The 22,643-nt window shown below is 39.6% G+C and overlaps 1 protein-coding gene across 15 annotated transcripts in view; it reads left to right on the top strand.

Moving 5' to 3' along the window:
* NBEA (neurobeachin) overlaps nucleotides 1–22,643 on the top strand; it is a 514,437-nt gene that overhangs the window by 331,018 nt on the left and 160,776 nt on the right. For 8 of the 15 annotated variants that reach the window (XM_030042222.1, XM_030042221.1, XM_030042218.1 and 5 more), the window contains one exon: nucleotides 8,798–8,941. In XM_030042222.1, the coding sequence (XP_029898082.1) occupies nucleotides 8,798–8,941 (144 nt within the window). Of the gene's footprint in view, nucleotides 1–8,797; nucleotides 8,942–11,941; nucleotides 11,981–22,643 lie in introns of all 15 variants that reach the window. The other 7 variants (XM_030042209.1, XM_030042216.1, XM_030042206.1 and 4 more) reach the window with 1 other exon arrangement.

The raw sequence follows: 22,643 nt of genomic DNA, 5'->3' as shown, positions 1-22,643 counted from the left end.
ATTTGCACAGAAAAAAAAAAAAAACAACAGTGCAGCACACTGAACCACTTGGAATTGCACAGTAAAAGACAATGTAATGGAGAGTAAATCTAGATGCTCTAATGACCCTATTGTATTGACAAATTTATTATTTATATAAAACGGGGGCAATCCTTTTTAAGAAACAGTTACAGGAGACATTATGTCATGTATAGGAGATTCTGCCTGTGTAAAGACTGCATATGATGTTCCTTCTGTATGTCTCAAAAGAGCAGAATTTCATTTGAAAAGATAGCCATTCCAGAAACCAAAAATCATTTCAGACATGTTGGCAAATGGCTTTCTCAAAGCACTGATCATGAGCTGTTGAGGCTTTCTTCTCTAAGTAGTCTTGATAGAAATTAAAAGAGTTACCTAACCACTGGAATTATGATAGCTACTATAAAATAATTTTAATCTTAATTCCTATACCTTCATTCTCTGCACTAGATAATGAATTTTTTAGCTATCCTATTGTGTCTCTGTACAGTGGCTGTTTCCAAAGAGCTGATCTCGTCTGGATCTGATAGTAACAGCTGAAGTGGTGAGGGACAGAGCTGCCTTCTAGCAGATGTAATTGCCCATGCTTTGGCCACAGAGAGGGAGAATTCAAAAATTAGAGGACAGGTCACAATAGTACAGATATATCTTTCTTTTTAAAAATATTGGGCTTTGGACCAGTCTCATGGTTTGGAGGCTCTAATTTTTAAATGTTAGGTAAGGGTTAGAAATGTTGGTGTAGAATACCCCAGTATGGGACGTAAGATCACGTTTCTCATATGCCACTGCATTACGACTGGGCTGCTAGCATACACCAAGTGTTTTTATTTCCAAAGAGCGTTTTGTTTCTTCCCAAGGCTTTATCATTATTAGCTTTTTCAGTTAGAATTTTTTGTGAGCAGGAAGCAAAACTGAGGCTAGCATATGTGGGCACAATTCCTCGGTACAGGGTGTGCCTCTTTAGAAGTCTGACAACTTTGATCCTGTCTTTAGGCTCCACAAGCAGATAGAGTCAGAACGTGGCTTTTCCTGCAGAATGCGTGCTTGGGTTAGGTACTTCAAACTCAGAACTAGTCTAAAACTTTCCAGACATAATCCAGAGCTGAATGTTAAGACATGACATATTTTTCACTTATATGTTATCTTAAAAACATTTTATCAGATACTATTTCAGAAGCATAGAATCCCTTGTTTAGCAGATTTATTTCATTATTTCATTATCACGTCATACATATTTAAATTCAATCACTTTTTGCTTTTTAGCTTATTAATTACATTTTTCTATTGAAACAGTTTGATTACCCTCTTCAGTGGCCTGTCTTAAGAAACCTTTGCTTACATGTGAATATTTTGAATTAAGGATAAATGAAATTCCTTTTTGTTGTCAAAACCAAATTGTGAAAATGCGTTGCATGGCTTTGAAAATCAGTACACTCTATTAGCAGACCTGTCAATATAAAAAGTGCATTCCATTTCCACCTCTTGCTCTAATAACCTTTTCTATGTTACTCAGAGGCAGTTCACATAATCAGAGTATATTGTCAGCTTACTGGAGTTGGGGAAGCATGAAATGAAAATCGCGTTAATATTGATCCAATTCTCTTACTTGCAAGTGTCCTTGATGTCCTTTCCACTGAGCAATAACTGTTGGTGTGATGTAGTTATTTTCCTCTCAGCTATTACTGTACTTCTGTAAAATGGCTGGAAAGACAGTTAGGAAAATTTTATTGCTCTTAATTATTTTTCTTGTGTATCATCTTTGCCTGTTTAAGTGATCCACAGCATATCAGAGAATCTGGTTTCTTTCTGCAATTTATCAAACTACAGTGTACACCACGAGGCTGCATTTCAAACTGACAGGGATTTGTAAAGGTCATCAGTCATGAAATATGAATCCATTCTTGTGTGTACAAGTTACAGTGGCAAACTACATCTTAATCCAAATATAAACATTTGACTGTTTTAAGTTCCCATTTGAAGGGCTGCTTTTGGTTCCAGTCAGAATGGAGACTGCCATTCAGGAGCCCGAAACGCCTCGTGACATTGGCTGGACCGGGCAGATCCGACTCTGTCACCCGCTGACTGGTCGTGGTCGGTGCTGAATCAGTGCAGGATCCTTTCTTATATGCTCAGAACACCTGAAATCTCAAATACGTGTAATGATAATATTGACGACTTCTAAAAATTAATTTCGTAACCACTCTGAATCTCAGTTTTCCCATACGTAAACTAAAAAAAAAAAACCAAGTGCCCAACATGGTAACTCCATCTTTATTTTTATATAGGACCTTTTATATTAATATACAACACTTTGACTTTAACCACAAGTATTTACTGTTTAAAAAGCCCTCAACTTCACCTGAGAAACGTGTTCATTTTGGCCTTGCTCATATTCGCAGTCTCCTCATTGGCATAGTTTGCGTCAGTCTCGTTTTTACAATGCAGAACATCTGAGAATTTTTAAGAGGAAAACATATACAACAGTAAAGTATTTATTTACAAATGACTCGCATAAAGAAGATCATTTGGTCAGATATTAGGTATAAAAATTGGAGAAAAATGTATGGAATGTCCATGATTAAATTTTCAGGTAGTTATCTGTTACAGAAAGCAAAAACGTGATTTGGTTTTGGTTTTGGTGGAAGTAATTTCCAATACAAATGTATGCAATTTTTAATTTCTACGCGATTTTCATAGTTTTTCTCCCTCATTTCTTCAAAGATCCTTAATAATGAAAATATGATTTAGATTCCTCTGGCTTTTATTAAATCTATTAAAACCAGCCTTCCTTTAATAACAGTCACTTCTCTGATTCTCTGGGGAAACTAAATGATATGCCAGTCAAAGCTGCCCCTTCCAGAAACACATTGCAATTTAAATAACAACTCCAGCGGGCACAGGTGGGGACGGTTCGTCGCGATACGCCAGCACGGGTCCGCTGCTCGAAGGCGGGCAGCCGGTCTCGTGAGCAGACGCAAGGCTACGCGGTGCACGTTTCCCACGGAGCCCTGGGAGGGCCGGCTCTGCAGCCGCGCGGGGAGACGTTAGGCTGGGGTGGAGTGGTCACCACGTCGATGATTTAATCTTCCTGGGTTTTGCAGAGGTCAGTTTACAGACTCCCAAGCAGCTGCTCTCCATAATTGTGAGCGCTGCAAGGGTCCTGGTGCCTAATCAAGTTAGCGAAGATTAGCAATGAAAGCGGGGGGGTTAAACTGTTAGAATATATAAAGCAGGAAGCTTATCTACAAAGAAGGTAGACCATAGCGTTGCGTTTTAATTCTGTGCGCACGTAAGCTTGGTTCTTCCTACAGAAGTTAGTTTGTACAATAAACAAAAAACCTCTCCCAAGAAAAAGCTTAGTTCTTTCAAGCTCTGTTGATAAATTATATTTTACCCGTGATATAATTTCGTGGTTCACATCGTGACCTGTCAGGTAGCCTCTTGTGAGGAACTACTTCTGAAGTCCTTTATTTACTAAAATATTAAAAACTACCTTACGCGATTAAAATTCGGCAGCAAAACCAGTGTTCTACAGAGCAGTACATAGCAGTGATCTGTAAAGAGGAAAAAGCACCTTTACCCTTAAAAGTTTCTGAGGAGAGCTAAGCTTCACAAAAATTGTACTTCAGCTGCTATAAAAGGGAGTTTTTAATTAAATGCAGCATTTTACTGTAAAGAGAACAGACTTTACTTATGTCAAAATGCTCCTTTAGAAGCCACATAAAACCGTAAAAGACAATATATGAAAAAGGTTTCTTAAAGAAAAGAAAAACACCATCCCATGAAGCAGATTTCCAGATGTTTGGAAACATTAGAATTTCCTGTCAGTATATTTAGGTAACATTAAAATGAGGTTAACTTTCCATTCTGCCATCTCTCTTCAAAGATCAAAGAGCACTCACTGCATAAATTGCCTTATCGGTAATTCGTTGAACTATGGCAACAACTTTATAAGAAGCAGTAGTCTCCTTTTCTTGGTTACAGTATTACCAAGCAAACTTTTCTTAAAATTAACCATATTTTTAACCTCATTTTATACTAAATACAGACAGAAAAAATTTAAAACACTCTATTTGAATGTATAATGAATGCATAGAAGTAAAAGGAGAACTGGAAACTCTCATCCTGTGTTCAACTAAATCATAGTAATTAGTGTAATGCCTAATAAAATAAGTGTACAAAAACATGAATGTAATCAACAATATGTTATGTTTGTACTGCTAATTTTAAAATTTTATTTAGGGACAGTTTTTGTGGGTCTGGACACTTAGAGTGTCTTTGAAATTTAGGTTGCATCCCTAGAACCTGTTGTGACCTACAGAACCCAACAGGGACTTTATTAATTGAAAATAGAGAGGCAAAAATTCAGATGTTACAATAACAATACCCTGCCTCCCCCAATTGTTTAAATATTGCCTGTATTAAATACTTCTAGAGGCTGTAGCTGCAAAATAACGTGAAATTCTCCTGTTCTTGGGAAATTATTAGGGTTTTGTGGCGCTTTGGTATGGGGTTTTTTTGTCTGCTTAATAATTTCTGTTTAAGGAAGAGTAATGCTACTGGAAGAGAGATTAGTAAATTCTTGGCAATACTATACAAGTTTACTGTGCAGCTCATATAATCTTTCAGACATATAAACCACACACCTTTTCATGGAAGTTGGGGGTTTGTAGAGGAGTGGTGGTTGGTTTCTTTAATTTCTTTTAAAGATGAGCTCTTTTCAGTTACCCTGAAGCTACCATAGGAAGCCAGTTTTTAACATGCACATTCAAAAAAAATTATCAAGATGGAAACAGGTATAACAAAAGAGAGATTTTTTTTTTTTAATAGCTTATCTAGGCTTATACATACATTCTCTTGAAATATCTTTAAGACAGAGCCTTCAAGTTTCAAGAAATTAAGGCGCCAACTTCAGCTGGACTTCAGTGCCAGCTGCATGACTTATTTCCTTTAACTTCTTTGCAAAATGTAGTTTTAAGAAATATTTAGCTGCTTATTGCAAGGCTTCTTTCCAAATCCCAGTCTAGAAAAATATGCCTTAAGAAGGACCTTGATAAGGACAAGAACTGATAGCATCTGCCAGTTCCAGTTCTGTGCACCCCAATATCAAAATGCTGCTTTCTTGAAATTATATCTAGTTTCATTTTATTTTTTTCCTATTTTAATGGATTTGAAACATTTTCTAATTAGACTTAGGAACTGACATTAATACAATTCCGTATTGTGTCTTTAAAATACAAACTCCTTGTGTCCTAAAAAGGGTTTTAAATGAAATATCTGGAAGTGGATTTCATTTCATAGTAAGTTTGCTGGGGCTTTGGAAAAAATAATTTGAGTTTTGATTTTTTTCAAACATGCTGAAATATCAAGTATTCATTTATTCGACCCTCCTTTTTATATCATTGTTAACAATACTAGACATAGTTTTATGTCATATAATTTTTTATTCAGTTTGTTGTCTAGTTTTAAAGAGACAAGTTGTTTTTCTTCTTACTCTTACTTGGAGAGGTTCTCTTATTTTAAAACCTTTTTGAAGTCATCTTGAAATATAAAAATAGAACATCTGTGACAGATCTGTTTTGAACATATTTCACGTTTCAGGATCCAAGGAGATCTGGTGGTCTGTGGTATTCGCTTGTTAATTTCTTGATGAATGGGTAGAAAGGCCACGAAGTGCACTCAGTACAGCACGTCTTCCGAAGATAGATGATCTCAAATAAATTCTATTCCCAATCAGTTTTTGATTTGTTAGGTGTTAAACCATTTCTTTGTAAGGACAGTGTTTACAAGCCTTGTAATGAGACAGCCCTGTGAGACCTTACTCTTCTTGCTGTAATTTTGATAAATGGAACTCTAATTCATAAAGGATATAGTGATTGAAGGGCAACTCTGGGTCTCGTACACTTTCATTTAGATAAATGTTTGGTACAGTACAGCAAAACTGAGGTGCACTCAGCAAAGTGATAAATTTAAACAACAGCCAAACCAGAGCTTTTTTCCATCAAGACAAAGAAGTGCCATTTACTATATTTCTTTTAGATAAATGTATGTTTAATATTGTAAACCAGAATGGATTTTAGAAACATTCATCTTCTTGCTAAGCTCCAAATTTGCCAAACTAATTTAATGCCTTCTACTCTACCACGTTTCTTACATTGGTGTCTGGCAATATTTCTGTAATCTGGTAACTGGAACCCTCATCACGAGGGATTTAAAATAATACAATAAATTTCAGGTTCTTCTGATGCATTTTAAGTGTTAGTAATAATTGGGGGCTTGGAACTTTTTTATTGCAACTTTAAAAATATATCTTCATGCATAAATAATTTTAAAGGACTGTCACTAATCTAATCAGTTACTACAGAAATGGTTGACTCTATGATTACTCCAGATTGGTACTTTTGAAGTAATTTGCTTGAAGATTATCACATTTTATAAAGCCAGAAACTTTCGTAACACTAGAACTACCAAAAAGGAAGAGTATTTTCATGCTTCCTTCCTCCACCGTGTTAGTTCATCTCAGGCCCAGTCTCCTTTAGTGTCAAATGCTTCACAGCAGGAGCTATTACTTGTGTCAAATGATGCTAAACTCCCTTGCAGTAAACACAAGTGTAACAAGATCCTGATCCAGCAATTAAATACTCAGGACAATTCTCATGTGATAAAACTCAAGGTCTGTTATGGCACATTACTCCTTTGCATTTTTCCAAACTCCTACAATTCTTCCTCCTTTTTGTGAATTAGGAGGAAAAAAAAACCAAACCAAAAAAACCCCCAAAAAACCCAAAAAACAAAAGCTTGGACATAATACTGAAAACTTTTCCAACTGTTAGTTACTTGATTCAATTTTAAATTAGGTGATTAATTACAGTTAGTTGTAATAAGTACTAACCTATGCAAGTGAGGTAATGATCACAGCCTAATAACTGAACACAGCACAACAGAGTGTTTTGGTATGTATCGGCATTGGTATTGTCTTAATTGCTGTCAGTATCAGTATGGTCCTAACAGAGAGAACAACAAACAGAAAGACTAGAGATGCTGTCCTTAATTTTGGGTGTGGTGAAAAAAATGGGGTTTTGCTTACTTGTTTGTCTTTACCTGCTCTGGAGTTTCAGAAATAGCAATTGGGATATTAGCGATAGTATCCGAAAGGTTAATATTAGACAATGTAAAACAGGAGGTTGTCTCAGCCTGTGGTGGAATCCGATATCAAGTGGCATGCTAAGAGTGATCTTCAAACACAGTAAATAAATACACTCAGAAAAATACATCTCCAGCGTTTTTATTTCCATGGTGTGACTCTCCTGTGCACAAACTATTAAAAGACTCATATAAGAGTAGGAGATAAAATCATAACACCTTCCCTACAGTTTGTAATAACAAAACTGCCTGACACATCAATTCCATACTATGCATCTATCTTCACTAACCTATCAGCTTACTATATTCCTCTTAATTGTCCTGTATTAATATGAGGCCATAAGTCTTACTGGCCTTTACCTCATCATCTCACATCTGCCATAATAGTATTCATCATGTTTAAGTTAGAATCATAGAATCACACAATGGTTTGGGTTGGAAGGGACCTTAAAGATCACCTAGCTCCAACCCCTGCCATGGGCAGAGACACCTTCCACTAGACCAGGTTGCTCAGTTCAGGCATTGTGGAAGACAAACAAAATCCGTACATGCCTGGTTTTTCTCAGATTTCACCCATCATTCTGTAGCTTAGTAGGAAGCAAATTTCCAAATTATCAAACGGAAAGGAGAGATTACATTTGGGTTTTATTTCTTGGTTGGCAGAACTGGAGATGCCCAGATCTTGTGTGGTCCAAGGTGAGGATGCAGGGTTTTCTGTTTAGGAAAAAAACAACTTTCTTGTCTAAGGCTACTATGAGTGTGTAGTACTGAAAATAAAGCTAATGACCTCTCCCCAGCTAAGAAAAAAACACCGTGTGAAAGCTATTTATATTATGAAAGCTACTTACCATTCCATCATCTGACCACACTATGATTAATTTTTTACATCATGTGAATAAACTCTGGCAAGCGCTAGTAGGACCTTCCCAAAACGTAAGATAGTATATCTTCTGCCATAAGGAGCTGGCAGTCCGGATAGAAGTCATCAGTTGTAGGCAAGAAGAAAGGGTAAGACTTCCCTGTGAAGACATTCAAGGTAATTGGCACATGTCCATGCACTGACATTTTTACTGTGCTCCTTAAAAACACACACACAGATGCACAGCAAAGTTCCCTCACTGCGCTTGTCTTTTTTTGGTCTTTTCTGAATCTTGGCATAGCCTACCTTGTTGTTACTGTATATTGAGGTAACCAACCTCCTGCTTCACCATCCCATCCCTCCTATCTCTAAGACGAAAATCATGACAGATTTTGAATTCCTGCAAACAACTCCTTTATTTAGAGTAGGTGGTTTGAGTTCTCAGAGGTCAGTCAGAGTCAGGACACCAGCAACCCAAGAGAAACTCCTGCTGAATTTCTTGCAGGTGCAAAACTAATGGAACAACATTGAACATAAAGTAAATAGCAATTATTAAAAGCAGGAGAGTCTTTGTGAAACGGTTTGTATTTTATTCAAGATATATTTTGTAAGACAGAATAAGGCTGCATATTTTGTAAACCTTGATAAAGTTTTGGAAAATGTTCCTTCCTTTTTTGATAAACATGATTTACACTGTATTTTGTTACTACTTGACTGGTTTTGTTTTATATTTAAAATACTATTAAGTTAAGTTCGCAACATTTGTAACTTTTTTAGGCACTGAAGAGGATGTAGTGAAGTCAAAGAAAACTTTCCGAAGTCAAGCTGTGGTAAATCAGAATGCAGAAACAGAGCTTATGCTGGAAGGAGATGATGATGCTGTTAGCCTGCTCCAAGAGAAAGAGATTGACAACCTGGCAGGTAATTATACTTTTCATTACAACTAAGATATGAGCCGAAAGGTTCTTTTAAACTTGTTAGTTCCTTAACCTTTGTGGTTAGTGTCTTCATATTGACAGCTAAGCATACAATTACAGTACAAACAGATTCTTTGTGTTCTAGATTTAATATGATGTCCTACTTGCATGAACTAGGGGAATGATTACAAAGCATGTGCCCATCGCACAGCCTTTCGGCAGAGATGTGAGAAATACCAATACCTCAAGGGCTTTTATGACTGCCTGCGAGTCGTTGGAAATTCTGTAAAACTACTGTGGAACATCTCCTGTTGTCATTGTTGTTAAAATGGACACGTGGACTAATTCCACCGCTCAGGGTTTTGAGTGTCGGAGTGCGGTTGTGCGCGTTCCCGACCTGATCCCCACGCAGCTCGTGATGAGACACCTGCGCTCCGGCTGGTACCCACTTCTCTCGGGGATGGAGTTAAGGGGGGGCCACAGTTACCTCAACCCATCTGTCACAGCGAGGGAAAAAGTTGCCTGTTGTAAGCAAGGACTAAGAAGGAATGAAACTGTAACCGAGCTATGAACTTAGTTAGCGTACGGGCTGGGAATGAGTCCTCTGTAAATATGTCCATGAGAGAACCCTTCTGGTCCTTTCTCCCTCAGCGAAGGTATGCAGCGAGGTCTCAGTTTTATCCGTCTTCTAGCAGGTTCTGCTACAGCTCTGTCTTGAGGCAATGCTACCTTTCCTGGGAAAGTAGTCCGGAAAGAAAGGCATGTTGAAAGTTGAAAATGCACTCTCCTCTCAGGCGAGACAAAAATGTGAGAACTGAAATGCAGTATGAAATCTTTTAGGTTAATTTACTTAGGAATAAGTTTATTAAACTGCTCCACTAAGGGGAAGTTTTGTGATGTCTAAGGATTTTTTCTGCATAATTGAATTCCTAAAGTAGCTATCTTTGCTCCCGCACTTTCTTCTGATGCCATAGTCAAAATTTGTAGCAAAGATAAGATTGTAAATGGATGGTAAAAAAAACAAAACAAGGCAAAACAAAAAATAAACAATCAAATGAAAAAAGCAAAAAATGCCTACATGGAAATTAGTTGGTCTCATACTTTGAAACTAGAGCAGAGCAGAGGAGAGAAGTAAATGCTTTTATTTGGGAGCAACCTTCAGTATATAATTATCACAGTTAATATGTCAGCCTGCTTGCTTTCTCAACCTGCAGCTAACCGTTGCCGAGACACTGTTGTCTTAAGTCAATAAAATAGTGCGTCAAGCAGGACCATTAGTGGGATAATTTGATCGATGTCCCTTTCTCCTTTAGAAGGAAAACTCGGTACCACTTTGGCTAAGTTCTTATATCTAAGAACAGTACTTCCAACTAAATATGCATACAGTAGCTATAGTTTAAAGGCTGCAATATGCATTTACATTGAAATATTGATTAGAACTGCAAAGTGGACATGAAAAATTCTTGCCCAGTCTGGGAAATCTCATAGTCAGCCGTGAAGTTCTTATATATGTCCCAACACTGCCATTTTGTTCAAACACACCGATGCAATACAATCCCTATAGCTACATCCCTCTGCAAAAAACTGGCATTTTGATGTGTCCTTAAGTATTAATGTGCAATGTACCCTTTTACTAGAGATGACTACAGGCAGGACATCCCCTGCTCCTTCAGGGCATGGCACAGTAATTCTAGTCCTTTGCTTTTACAGTTTGTAGAAGTTGGGAGATATTGATAATATTAGAAAAACAAAAATTATAGAAATCAAAACAAATTAACTTTTCAAATATTGGCAGGATGTCTATCCTAACACTGTCAGAAATTATCTTTTGTGTTCCCTATCAACACTAACAGGGCGAGCAAGGCGCCTCCGAGTGTGGTGAGGTGATGTGACAATGGTGCTATATGTGTACCAAAAACTGTGAACTTCTCAAAAAGAACCCACATTCCACTACCTCGTTTTTACTATTAGATTAACTGCAGCCTTTGCTACTCGAGTCTTGCTCATTTTTGGAGCTGAAAGGATTTTGAAAGTTAATGGTTACACACGGTATCATATGTGTCTTCTGTAAATTTTACCCATCGGTGAAAACACCCTGAATCCCTCCGTACCCTCTGGTTCACCGCATGATTTTGCATATAATGATGTCACTGTTTTCCACAGTTTTGAGTAAATACAATGTGACTCTGAAACTTGAGTCCAATAACTGAAATCAAGAAAAGCAGTAGGCAAGGAATCACAGCATCATTTATAGCTAGTTACTGTTCGGAGTGGAATGACACATAGGAATTTCTATATTCAGATATGCCTCCAATTTAACTTTAAAGCTTAATTCAATTTAAACCTGGTTTACAACGATTTGGATTGCCTCAGTAAGGGATAGGAATTAAACAAAATCGTTATAAACCAGGTTTAAATTGATTTAAGATTCTCCGCATTTAACTAAAACAAGTTAACATTGTGTATTCCATGAAACTAAGGCACCTTTTAAAAAGATGAGACCTTAGATTTTAGAAAACTTTTAACTAAGAGAATATAAATATTACAGTATTTTGATTTGTGAAGTTAAACTGGAAAAAAAAAAGAAAGTTTGAAACAGATTGGGACTGTTCTTACAAAGTTATCTGTACATACCTTTTGTTCCAGAGACTCTTTATAGTTTTTCATCAACCATGTGGCACAAATCAATGTAAAGTTCACTTTGATAAATTACATATGGGATGGAGAATTTTTAAATAATTATAGTCTGAATATTTTTATTGTATAATCCTAGTATTCCATATGTTGCAATGGCAGTTGGTCAGATTTCATTATATTAAGTAGCATTTTAATAAAATATTAAAATCAGATTCCATGTTATTATGGTCTTAGAATTATGACTTCTAAGTTTGCATCAAAATTTTTAACTAAAGCAGTATTTTAACTGTCTTACAGTATGAGTTATCAAAAGATGTTCTTGTTTTAGCATTTACATGTTAAAATATTTTACATTTTTCTGTTTCAGTTTTAGCTCCTTTTCTTCCCAGACTGTTCACTTCAAGAGGCAAGTGACATCTCTGTTAGAACTAATGATTGAGATAGCCCAGTCAATTTTAACAGTTTTCTAATATATTGTGAATCTGTGGGTAATACAATCAAATCCACTGTAGTGAGTTGATATTACTAACTCTTCTCCTTTTCCTTTTCTATTTTCTAATACTGCAATAGGGCTTTTAAATACTTACCTTTTCTCTTAAGAGCCTGAGAATATAAATTTGCTAACAGTTTGTCTTCTGCTTAGTAGGTGATTTTTTCAAAATGAAAAATATGTGGATGTATTCTAATATCGTAAGCTGGCATTCTCAAAAGGAAATATGTTTTAATATATAATTAATATTCTTTCCCCAAACTTTTTTTTTAAGTGCTGATCTTGCACTAAAATAGGTCATTAAAAAAAAAAAAAAAGACAAAAAACAAAACCAGAATGAATGTTGAACTACTCGGGTTTTATGAATTTTACATTTTAGAAGTACGTTCTCTTCTCTTTGTTGTGAAGTTGCAGTTGACTTGCTGAGAATTGTTTGTGTGCATCCGAGAGCAGAATTTAGCCTTAATGACATTTTTGAAAGATACGTGTTCTGTAACTGGAGCACATTTCATCTATTTTGTCATATGGCTGGTGGCAACAGCCAATAGGCCCCAGCCAGACAAAGTATCCTTGACAAAGTCTTTTGCTACTCTCTAAAGAGTAGTTTCTAGAAAGAAAAAAGGAAATAAAGATAGGAGGATATGAGGCTTTGGGTTATTTTAGGAAGACAAAAGGCTTTGGCAGGCATCTGTCTGGTTACTTGCATGGGCTCAATCAACTTAGAATCTGACTTCCTCATAAGCCATGGTGAATTACAGCCTCACAACAGGCTTGCAAGAATAAATACATATTATTCGCTCCATTATATGAGAAGATTGAGCAACTCATCCAATAAACCCAAGGAAAGCCCCTAACTGCCTTTAATGCATCTTAGTCTTAACGTATCTTAACCTTCGCTACAGAATCTTCCCTTCTTCTTGGACATCAGTCTCTAGGTGGAAGGAAACCCCCCCACAATGCAAATGTGCCAGGAGGGTCTGAGTGGGACGCGGCATTCCAGCACTGCCCTGACTTCCAGCAACTCTGAACTTCAGTGTAGGAACATTTCTAGAAAGCAGCATTACTACTGCTAAACAAGAGCTGGTCTTCCAGCCAAGCCAGCATGGGTAGCTCGTCCACATTGGCTTGAGGACTAAACGTGCTAAGCCCGCTGTCCAGACTTCTTGGTAGTGTGCTGAGTGTATTGACTTACTGCCCTGTGTTAAGGAACACACTAGGTCATGAGGATTTGACAGCTTGTAGTATTATTAATGAGATATAAGACCTTTCACTTCCAGGTCATCTGTTTGAAGTCCAGACAAGACTGGTGGTAACCAAACATTATCAACATCTGTTTTGTGGCCTATGCAAAATAAGCCTTTTGTCTTCTTTTAGACAAACTGACAGGAGACATCATGATTTTGAGCAATTTCCAATTGAAAAAATATTTGACGCTGTCATTAGAGGAAATTGGAATAGTGCCAAAAGTTCTACTACATAGAGTTACTGTTAAAATTGTATAGCAGTACCTAAAAAAAAAGTAAATCATTTAGCCCTTAGGGAAATTTTCTATTCCTGGTTCTAACAAAGGACTCATTTACATTTCTGAAATTATTTTGAAGCCTTGCATAGGGACAGATGCAGTAATAAAAACACTAACACGCCAAGGAATGGCATCTAAAGCCACAAAAAAGCTTACAAAATAAGTATTTGGGATGGAAAACTTTAATACGATCGATACATCTTTATATATATAATACGCGTTTAATATTTGTACATACACGTATTTAGTTGCAGTAACATTTCTTATGACCAAAATCTGACACTGCATTTTCTTTACAAGAATTGACCAGCGTAGACAATCTCTGGTAAGCAAAGCTGTTTGCGACTTTTTCTTACCTATTCTTAAGGAGTAATGGAGGGCATATTTTCTTGTTTTTTCTTCTGTTGCCATCTCAAAATGATTTTAAGGAATGTAGGATCATTTCTATTGTTTTTGTTAATGGAGTTAGACAAACAGTAGATTTTCTTAATGAAAGAAAAGAACAATAACATGGGCCTCTACTGAGAAGGCAGATTTTCAAATTATTAGATTTTGCAGGCAAAAAAACCCATCCTTTTGGGGGGGCCAACCAGAGAAAGTTTTGTTACGTTACCTGCTGTCAGAGTAATGGGATGAAAGAAAGGCCCAAATAGCACATTATATTGTCTCCAGCAGCAACCACAGCCTACCCAGGAGGTTTCGGAGGAGAGGAATCATCCTCATCCCCCGCAACTCCTGGAGAGCAAAGCGTGGCAGTGGTTCCGAGAGTGGTCTCACCATCCCTCTCCAGCCCTTCTCCTCCCTCCCTGGAGTGTCCTCTCCTGCGAGGCTGGCAGAGCCCTGCTGGCCATCACGTCCTCTCCTTCTCCTCCGTCCACACACCAGTGGCTCTGCTGGGCAGTGACGGTCCGGGGGGGGCAGAAAGCAGCAACCGGAGGGGAAGCCCAGGAAGGACTGGAACAAGCGTGCAGTGATGCTTCCTAATAATTCTCTCTCAGCCTCCAACAGCTCGCACCTCTGAGGCTTCCAGAGTCAGAGGTAGTAGTTAATTCTCGTTCTTTTTCACCCATTTTCTCTCTCTCCTCTCTCTCTTACACTCTCTTTCTCGCACTCTGGATTTCTCTCTTTCTGGATGTGGCTAAGGTACCTTAAGCCTTCCCATGTTTTATGCTTTTTACTTTAAGAAAGGATGTATGTATATGCATACACACAAATGTGTCAGTTAAATAACAAATATCAAAGTTTCATTAGAAAACACCAAAAAAAGTCTTAATATTTCTCCTAGTTTTTCACGCTTCTCAATGGAAACTATTCACTGAATTCAGCATGCGCCACCAAGTAGTTTTCTCCCCTCAATCTCCATTTTTCTTGCAAATTAGCATTCGAGATAGGAATTTCATGGCGGGGGGGGGGGGGTTGTCGCTTGCTTGGGGAAGGGACAGGAATGTGGAAGAAGAGTGATTCTTTTTCCCTTTTTATGGTAGACACGTAACCACACAAGACTTGTACTTCCAAACATGGAAATTTAATTCAGCCAGATTTCCATAGTTTCTGCTTATTATATATTCGGATTTTGATCCTCAAGTCTTAGTATAAAAAAGAAAAACATATTTGTATGACTTTAATTTAGAGTATAGATTCAGGCATAAACTGAAAACAGTTATACTTTTGATATGTAGTTGGCTTTCACATTGAAAACAAAAAAAAGCCCCGCAGTTTCTATAACATACTATTTTTAGACATCTCAGTGTTTATTCTAATCATTTTTTCCACATTACTATCCAAAATAGCTTAATATTTTATAAGGTGGTTGTCAGTCACATATGATAGTGCTCCTAAGCACAGCTTTGAAGAGCTCTTCACTTTGTACCTTATTACACCCCACTCTAAGTCTGAGCATCTTCAGCTTTTAAAGTGACAGCCGGATTTCCTGCTTTCCAAGCTTTAAAATTAAATCAATTCAAACTTTGTTGTTTTGTATTTATGAATGGCTCTGAGAAGGCTTCATGTGCTCTTGCTGTCCACTCATACCAGTCTATTTAAATTATTTTTTTTTTCCCGTAACTTGCAAAATTCTTTTTATTTGAAATCTCTAAGGCTGCGAAGTTAGACTACAGTGGACCCTACAACTGCACGCTTGCCTAGGGCATAGCTCTGTAGTTTCTCTCTTGTCCCAAGGTACCACACACACCCTGGATGGAACTGGTTAGCTTATCAAAGGTCAAGCTGATGAGCTACCTGATATATAGGAGAGAGACTGCTGAAAGACAGGCCTAGACATAAGGAGCCAGACTCCACCGTTCGGCACCTTATTTCATCTTCACTATGCAATTGGTTCCCATATAAAAATCCCTGTAATCTTCATAAGAACGGATAGGGACAGACCTACATAGATCAGCGGTAGGAATGTATCCAGAACTGTATTAACAGTACCTATGTTTAAACTAAGCACTTTCATTGACCTATGGACAGGATTTTTGCCTTTTTTTTTTTTTTTTTTTTTTCCCACTGGTGTTATGGAAGCAAGCTAAAAAAATCAATCAAGAAGACAGACAGTTTGGTTAGTCTTGGTTTCGCTAGCCAGAAATTGTGCAAGAGGCAGCCTCATCCAGTGCACCTGGAGAGTCCTCACGGGTAGCCTGTTACGCAAATGCTTTTAGCTTGGCTTTCTAAAGAAACAAGGTTTATGTGAGCATCCTCTGTCAGCCTCTATCTTTGTAACTTCTGAACCTGGAAGCCATTTTGAGCAAACTTTAACACAGGAGTAAGGATTTCAGAACCAATAAAATTCCTGCAATGAAATCAGGTTGTTAAGGAAAAAAGCCTACATGACAGAGCCTGACACATCGGTTCTGCTTTTATTAGGTACCAGAGAATCTTTGTGTCTTCAGAAGTTTCCCAACTGTGGGAAAGCAAAATATACAATCAACCGGTAGACACAGTTACACTAGAAAACACTCTCTATTGGTTCTGGTGGTGTTTAGAGATACTTTTTTATTTTCAGAAAATGTTGAAGTTACAACTATTGCACCTTAGATGATTCTTCCAAATATACCTAGGAAGGTATATACTGATTCAACAACTTACTTCTTGCTTCCCCCACACATATAGGAGTAGCTAACCAAATAAGTGAACTTTAAAATATCACAAGCTATCTGACCATAACACTTCCTTTCACTATGGTCTCAAGACGTAGAAGGCTTACAGTTTATCCTGAAGAGCTTTTCCAGAATGGAGACTAGAAGAACTGAAAGCTGAGGGCTCACATCTTTCATTTCTAATCAATTGAGCTCTATTGGCATGACAAGGTACACAAGCTGGACTGTATAAGATACCTGTCAAGTCTGGTTCACTCAGACGGGCAACTGGGATTTGATCCCTCGTGTTCCTGACTCATTTACAGTGAGTTCCCGTTTCAGTGGTATACTGCTATAGCAGGATGCTCTCTCTGCTTTCTCCTTTCTTCTTCCGACATTAAGTATGCTTTTCTAAGGTGTGTTTTTTCTGTTACCTTTTGATTAAATAGACAGCTATAGTGACTCTCTCTGAGAGGAAAACTCTCACTTATATGGGCGTGTTCAGCATCACTTAAGGTTTTCTAGGTTGAAAAAAGTACCTTAAGTTTTACCTGAAAATGAGGAGGAAGCTAGTGCAGATCATAGTGCGTTAGTGTAGCACACTCACATCTGGATGCACTGTTTAACGATCAAGTTCTTAGTTTCTAAACCAGCTTAAATTACTCTGTCCTTCCAAGGTATAGCTTCAGGCAGAGCACACTGAATGAATCTAATTTCGAAGTGGGAAATGTATGCATTGCAGTAGTGAGGTCCCTATCCCAAACATTTAAGTTTCTGGCCAGCTGTAAATCATTAAGGGGAGTCTTGATTATTATTAATACCTGATCATCTGGCAGGTTGGTGCTTGAACACGTCCTGGAAGAATACTAAACCTATGTAAGCCACTTCAGAGCTCGAGCACAGTTCAGAGGTTCTCATGTGTGCCACAGAGCAAATCAGACTTTACCTGCAAAAGGGGGCAAAAGTCGATTTTCTGAGTTGCTTCAGGCTGTTAGACACCCAGCTAGTTGTTCCATGGGACCTTCAGGGAGAAGATACCTAGTAAGATTGACTTTGGTACAGTACTGAGCCTGTCTCTGCATATTCTGTAACTGTTCTGTTAAGTGGTTGCTTTCTATTACACTATTTGAACAATATAAAAAGATACTTATTCCAAGGAATGTTGTGAAACATGCTTTCCCTCAGGAAGAAGTACTATTTTTCATTTTTCTTTCAGTGTGACTGGGAAGGTATGGAATTCAAATAATACTTTACCTGTGGAGGTGCATGTGTCACTTCATTCAAATGTATGGAAACTATGTATATGTTCAAGAGAAAATTACTTTTTTTTTTCTTAAGCAACACTATCTTTAACTATTTTCACAATCTCAGCAAAAATATGTATTTCTTTCTTACTATTTTGTTCACAGTTGTAATAGGTAAGAGTATTTTTATTTACATTTTCTTTTTAATCAAACACATTTGTTTGCTGTTATGGCACCACTTAAGAGAATTGAGTTGCTGTAATTGTTTAGTTATTGTTGTTGAAAAAGACCATTGAAGTTGATCTTTGATGTTAGTAGGAGTGTTGCATGCTTTATGGGGGAAAGGGGGAAAAAGTGGAGAAAATTTTGGATATCAGGGCCTATCCATACCGGCAATGACATTTAAACAAACAATAAAAGTCAATCCCTCCCTCACAATATGAAACATATGATTGTGCAAGAGCAAAAAGCCAACAAAGTAGGCTTGGATATCTCTGAAAACCGGGGAAGGGAATTGGGGTTGTTACTCAGTGGCGGAGGAGAACAACAAGATTATAGTCACGTTTAGACTTAGATTCTGAGTTTTGCAATCAAGAAGTTGTGCAAATTATTCTCTTTATTGAAACTGTTGAAAGTGATATGTAAAGCGAGCTGTATATATACATTCTTATAACAGCCTTGGCTTGAGTGAAGGAGTTACTCCCTGTATCTGCTATAGGGGAGAACAAATTGGGGGCAACCATCCTCATGTAAGTTCGATATATTTACTGCAGAAGTCTTTCTGAAGGGTAGCTTGGATCGGATTTATGACAACCATAGGAACAAAAAAGACTAAATTCTGTGATTTGTTTTTTAGGAATCTTACATAGTTTACTTGTTATTTACATGGCAGTGCATGTATTATATTAATCACGCTAATTGGTTGAAATATTTTTCTGACTACGGAGCGTTTCCCAGAGGCTTCTGGTGCCTATACCTGTTTCTGCTTGTACGCTATGTGATTTGTATTACAAGAAACTGAAGGTTTTGTGTGTGTGAGTGTGTGTTACATATAAATTGTTGCAAGTATAAGGATTTGTAGTCATTTTAAATGCAAGTCAATGTCAGATACACTTGGCTTTAGAGTTATAAAGTGCTGAGGGAATTTCGGTTGTCTTATTTCAGGTACCTTGTGAGTGATTTTTAATAATTATTCTTAATATTTAAAATTCTTGTTTAAGTATCATATCAAATTACAAATTGTAGTTTATGCAAACTATTTTACATAGTAAATTTATTAGTTCCAGCTAATCTCTTTTGTATTTTCCATGTTAAATGGTAGATGAAGAAAAAGATTGATATGTTTTTTCCTTTAAAACAGTGTCAGCTAAAAATTAAACATGACAATATTCATGACTTGTTTTTCAGAATAATTACCAGTAGATTGTAAAATTAAATAGGTCTAGCCGATTGGATATGTTTTCAAAGTATTTGTCCCAGCTAGTATTTTTTCATTTATAAGTAATCACCAAAATATTATTCTAAAAGTTAGACTTCTAAGGCTGCAGCAGGTAAATTGCTTGTTTTCATAATTCAGCATGTAAAAGCATGTATCTGAGCCTGCTTAGGAGTAATTACGGCCGATCATCTTAGCAAATACACCTTCGGTGTAATTTTCAGGCTCACAAATGTAACACATCTACAGCTCTTACAGTTAAAAATTATAGTTTAGGAAAATGTTTGAAATAATAACGAGTTCAAAACACCCCTCCTTTGGCGCTTTCCTTAAGAGGTGTAATTTTACTGGCATTGCTTTAGCAGATAGCAAACTCTTTCACCTGATAGAACTTTTCACTCGCGTTGACTTTCTGTACTTGAGCTTGAAAAACACAAGAACTAAGAGGCAAGAACTAACTACAAGGACTGAAGCCTCCGTCTAACAAAAATTAGCGGAGGGGAGGAGAGAGATTACATTCTGCTTTATTCACTGGGACCTTCTAATCCCCCAATCATTTACTTTTGGAAAGAAAATATTATTTTAAAAAGTATATGCGCGGTAGCGTTTGTTTTAGAAATGTAAATCACATGTGCCGACCACAGGCAAAGCGGAAAACTCCCCAGCTGAACCGATTACAAGACCTGTGGAGCTGAAGTGATTCCTGGTCTGCTTTTTAAGGCCAGAATTTCTTTGTTAGGTCTCTGCCGTGGCGGCCGCTTCAGAGGCGTTGGGAAGAGGCAGCAAGGAACGGGCCCTAGAAGGGAGATGCTCTTGCTCCGAGAGCCGACAGCCGCTCTAGCCGCCTGTCCCCGTGTGCCCCCCCCCCCCCCCCCCCCCCAGGCTGTTTGGTGAAGCGGAGCAGCCACAGGTTGGGCTTTTTCCCCCGGAGCTGGAAGGGAAACACCCTCGGAGCTGCTCTCGATGTCCGCGGGGAGCGGCCGGCAGCCCCCCCCCGGTGCCGGGGTACCGGTCCCCCGGGCAGCACCGCTGCCCGCCGCTGCCCGCTGGTTCCAGCCGCGCTGGGAATGACTCTTTCCATCCCCTGGAAAAGCGCAGCTCGCCCTCAGCCCCGCCGAGGGGCCGGGGCCGGGCTGGGAGCCGGAGCCCGTTCTCGGTTTTTTTCTTTTTTTTGCCCGCACAGCGAAGGAGCCCGTCCCGCGGCTCCCGGCTCAGGTGTGCCCGGCTTTTGTTTCTGTAGGTTATCGGTTGGGTTTGGGGAGGAGACCCGAAGCTTCCCGGTAGCTCGGTGCCATATGGAAAATCTGCAGTGTTTTGATTATGCGCTATGTACACATTTTAATATCCGATCCTTAAAATCCAGAGACTATCCCAAAGGGGATTAAAACATAATCCTCTCTCTCTATAGCTGTAGTGGATTAATTTCGTATTCTCTCAGTGGCTGGCTTGCTCCCTGAAGGCTACAACAAAAAGACTCAGCGCTCCTTAAACATGCTATGGAATTGGAAGTTGTAATTGGAGATTTCCAAAGGACAAGTGTAAAAATGACACACTGCTAATGCCGAATATTTTTTCATCTTGTGCTTTCGGGGGGGGGGGGGGAACCTGCAAAGGTTTTTATAACTTAGTTTGAACGCACCCTCCCCCGAAATCCCGCAATTTGACCACTGTTTATTATGCTTTCTGCTTCTTTTTTACCAAAAGAGAAAAGAAAAAAACAACAACAACAAAAAAACACAGGCAAACGTTTTCTCATCTGGAGAGTACACTAACGCTCGTTCCTTGTCGCCTTTTAATACCTCTGACATGTTTACGTTGCAACAAATCTCGGGTGTCATTTGAGCAGAACACCGGGCAGATGCCAAGGTACCGGTCTGGGAGCTTGGAGCCTTGTCTCGGGAGGAGAAGGAGGAAGCCTGAAATCCCCGATTTCGCCCGCATCCAGTAACGGGCTCAGGAGGGAATGTCCCCTTTCCCTCCACATCCCCCCCCGGCTTTTGCAGCTCTGCCCCCCCCTCCAGTCCGCGAGTGCGTTCCGCTCGCACACCCGCTAGCCGGGGCGCACGGATTGTCTTCTCCTGGGTGTCAGATGATAGGTTTTGGCCTTTCGACCATTAAATAGCTGCGGCTTCATTTTTTATTTTAGCCGCATAACACCAGGGGAAAAAAGAGGTAATTGGATTAAACTGCCGGTCTTCCTTCTGGGATCCAGCAAAGCCCCCAAACGCCTCCTTAAAATGATCGAATATCGGGTCGTTGCCCGGACGCGGCTTCCGAAGGGGCTTCTCCTCCGGCACAAAGGCCCGGGAGCCCATCACCGTGCGTCGGGCCGCGGGGAAGGGCGAGGGGAGGGCCGGGATGCTCCGCCCGGGAGGGCGAGTGCTTCGGCGGGGCAGGGAGCCGCCGGCTGCCCAGACCCCCCCCCCCCCCCCCCCCTTTCTGGAAACACAAAGCCCGGGGGCCTGGGGAATAGAAACCCAAATCCACTTGTAATCGTACAAGGGAATCGGGCGTAATGACTTGAGCGACCTCAGATGAAGATTGATGAGGCTTTAAAGCGGCGTTTCGGATCGATCACCCTTGCCCTTCGGAGTCTGCAGCCGGGCTTCCCCGGCTCGGCTCGGCTCGGCTCAGTTCGGTTCGGTTCGGCTCGGTTTGGCCCGGCTCGGCTCGGCTCGGCTCCTTTCTCGCCGCGCAGGGAGGGAGAGAAGATGGAGGCGAGACGGGGAGAGCAGCAAAGCAAGCCCGGCGCATGTGATTCCGATCAGCTGACTAGGGTCAAGAGGCTACCCCGGTTTATTAGGAGATGGAAAACAATAAAATGAAAGAAAATAGAGTTTGTATCAATATTATCCAGCCTGCCACGCTGGGCCGCTGAAAGCTGTCACTGGAACCGCGCGGTTTAGCTTCCCCTTGCACACGCAGCAATCCGCGCCTTTTCTATTCTATTTATTTTGCGGCGTAAGTGGCAAAACGCCGTGCGGCGCGGCCTCAAGTTGGGTGTTAAGAGTAAAAGCAAAACGCGAACAACCTTGACGGTTAGCTGCGCCGGTACAGGACTAATTTGGGCTAAGTTGCTGGCGAGGGCTGGTAGCCAAGCGCGCCCGCCATGCCGGGGAGCGATGCGAGGTGCCAACTGGCGGCCCAAGGCCTGGCCTCCGCCGTGCCAGGCCTAGCCTTCGTCCGGCGCTGCCTTCGGGCCCGGAGGGACCGCCGTTGTCCGGGGACGATGGCGGCTGGAACTGTAGGCAGGCTCTCTCTCGGCCATCCGAGCCAGGTCTTCCTTCTGGCGGAGGAGAAT

The sequence above is a fragment of the Aquila chrysaetos genome, chromosome 19 (assembly GCF_900496995.4).
Source record: "Aquila chrysaetos chrysaetos chromosome 19, bAquChr1.4, whole genome shotgun sequence".
Lineage (NCBI taxonomy): Eukaryota > Metazoa > Chordata > Aves > Accipitriformes > Accipitridae > Aquila > Aquila chrysaetos.
The sequence above is the reverse complement of the archived record's forward strand: the minus strand, read 5'-3'. Positions and strand labels throughout refer to the sequence as shown.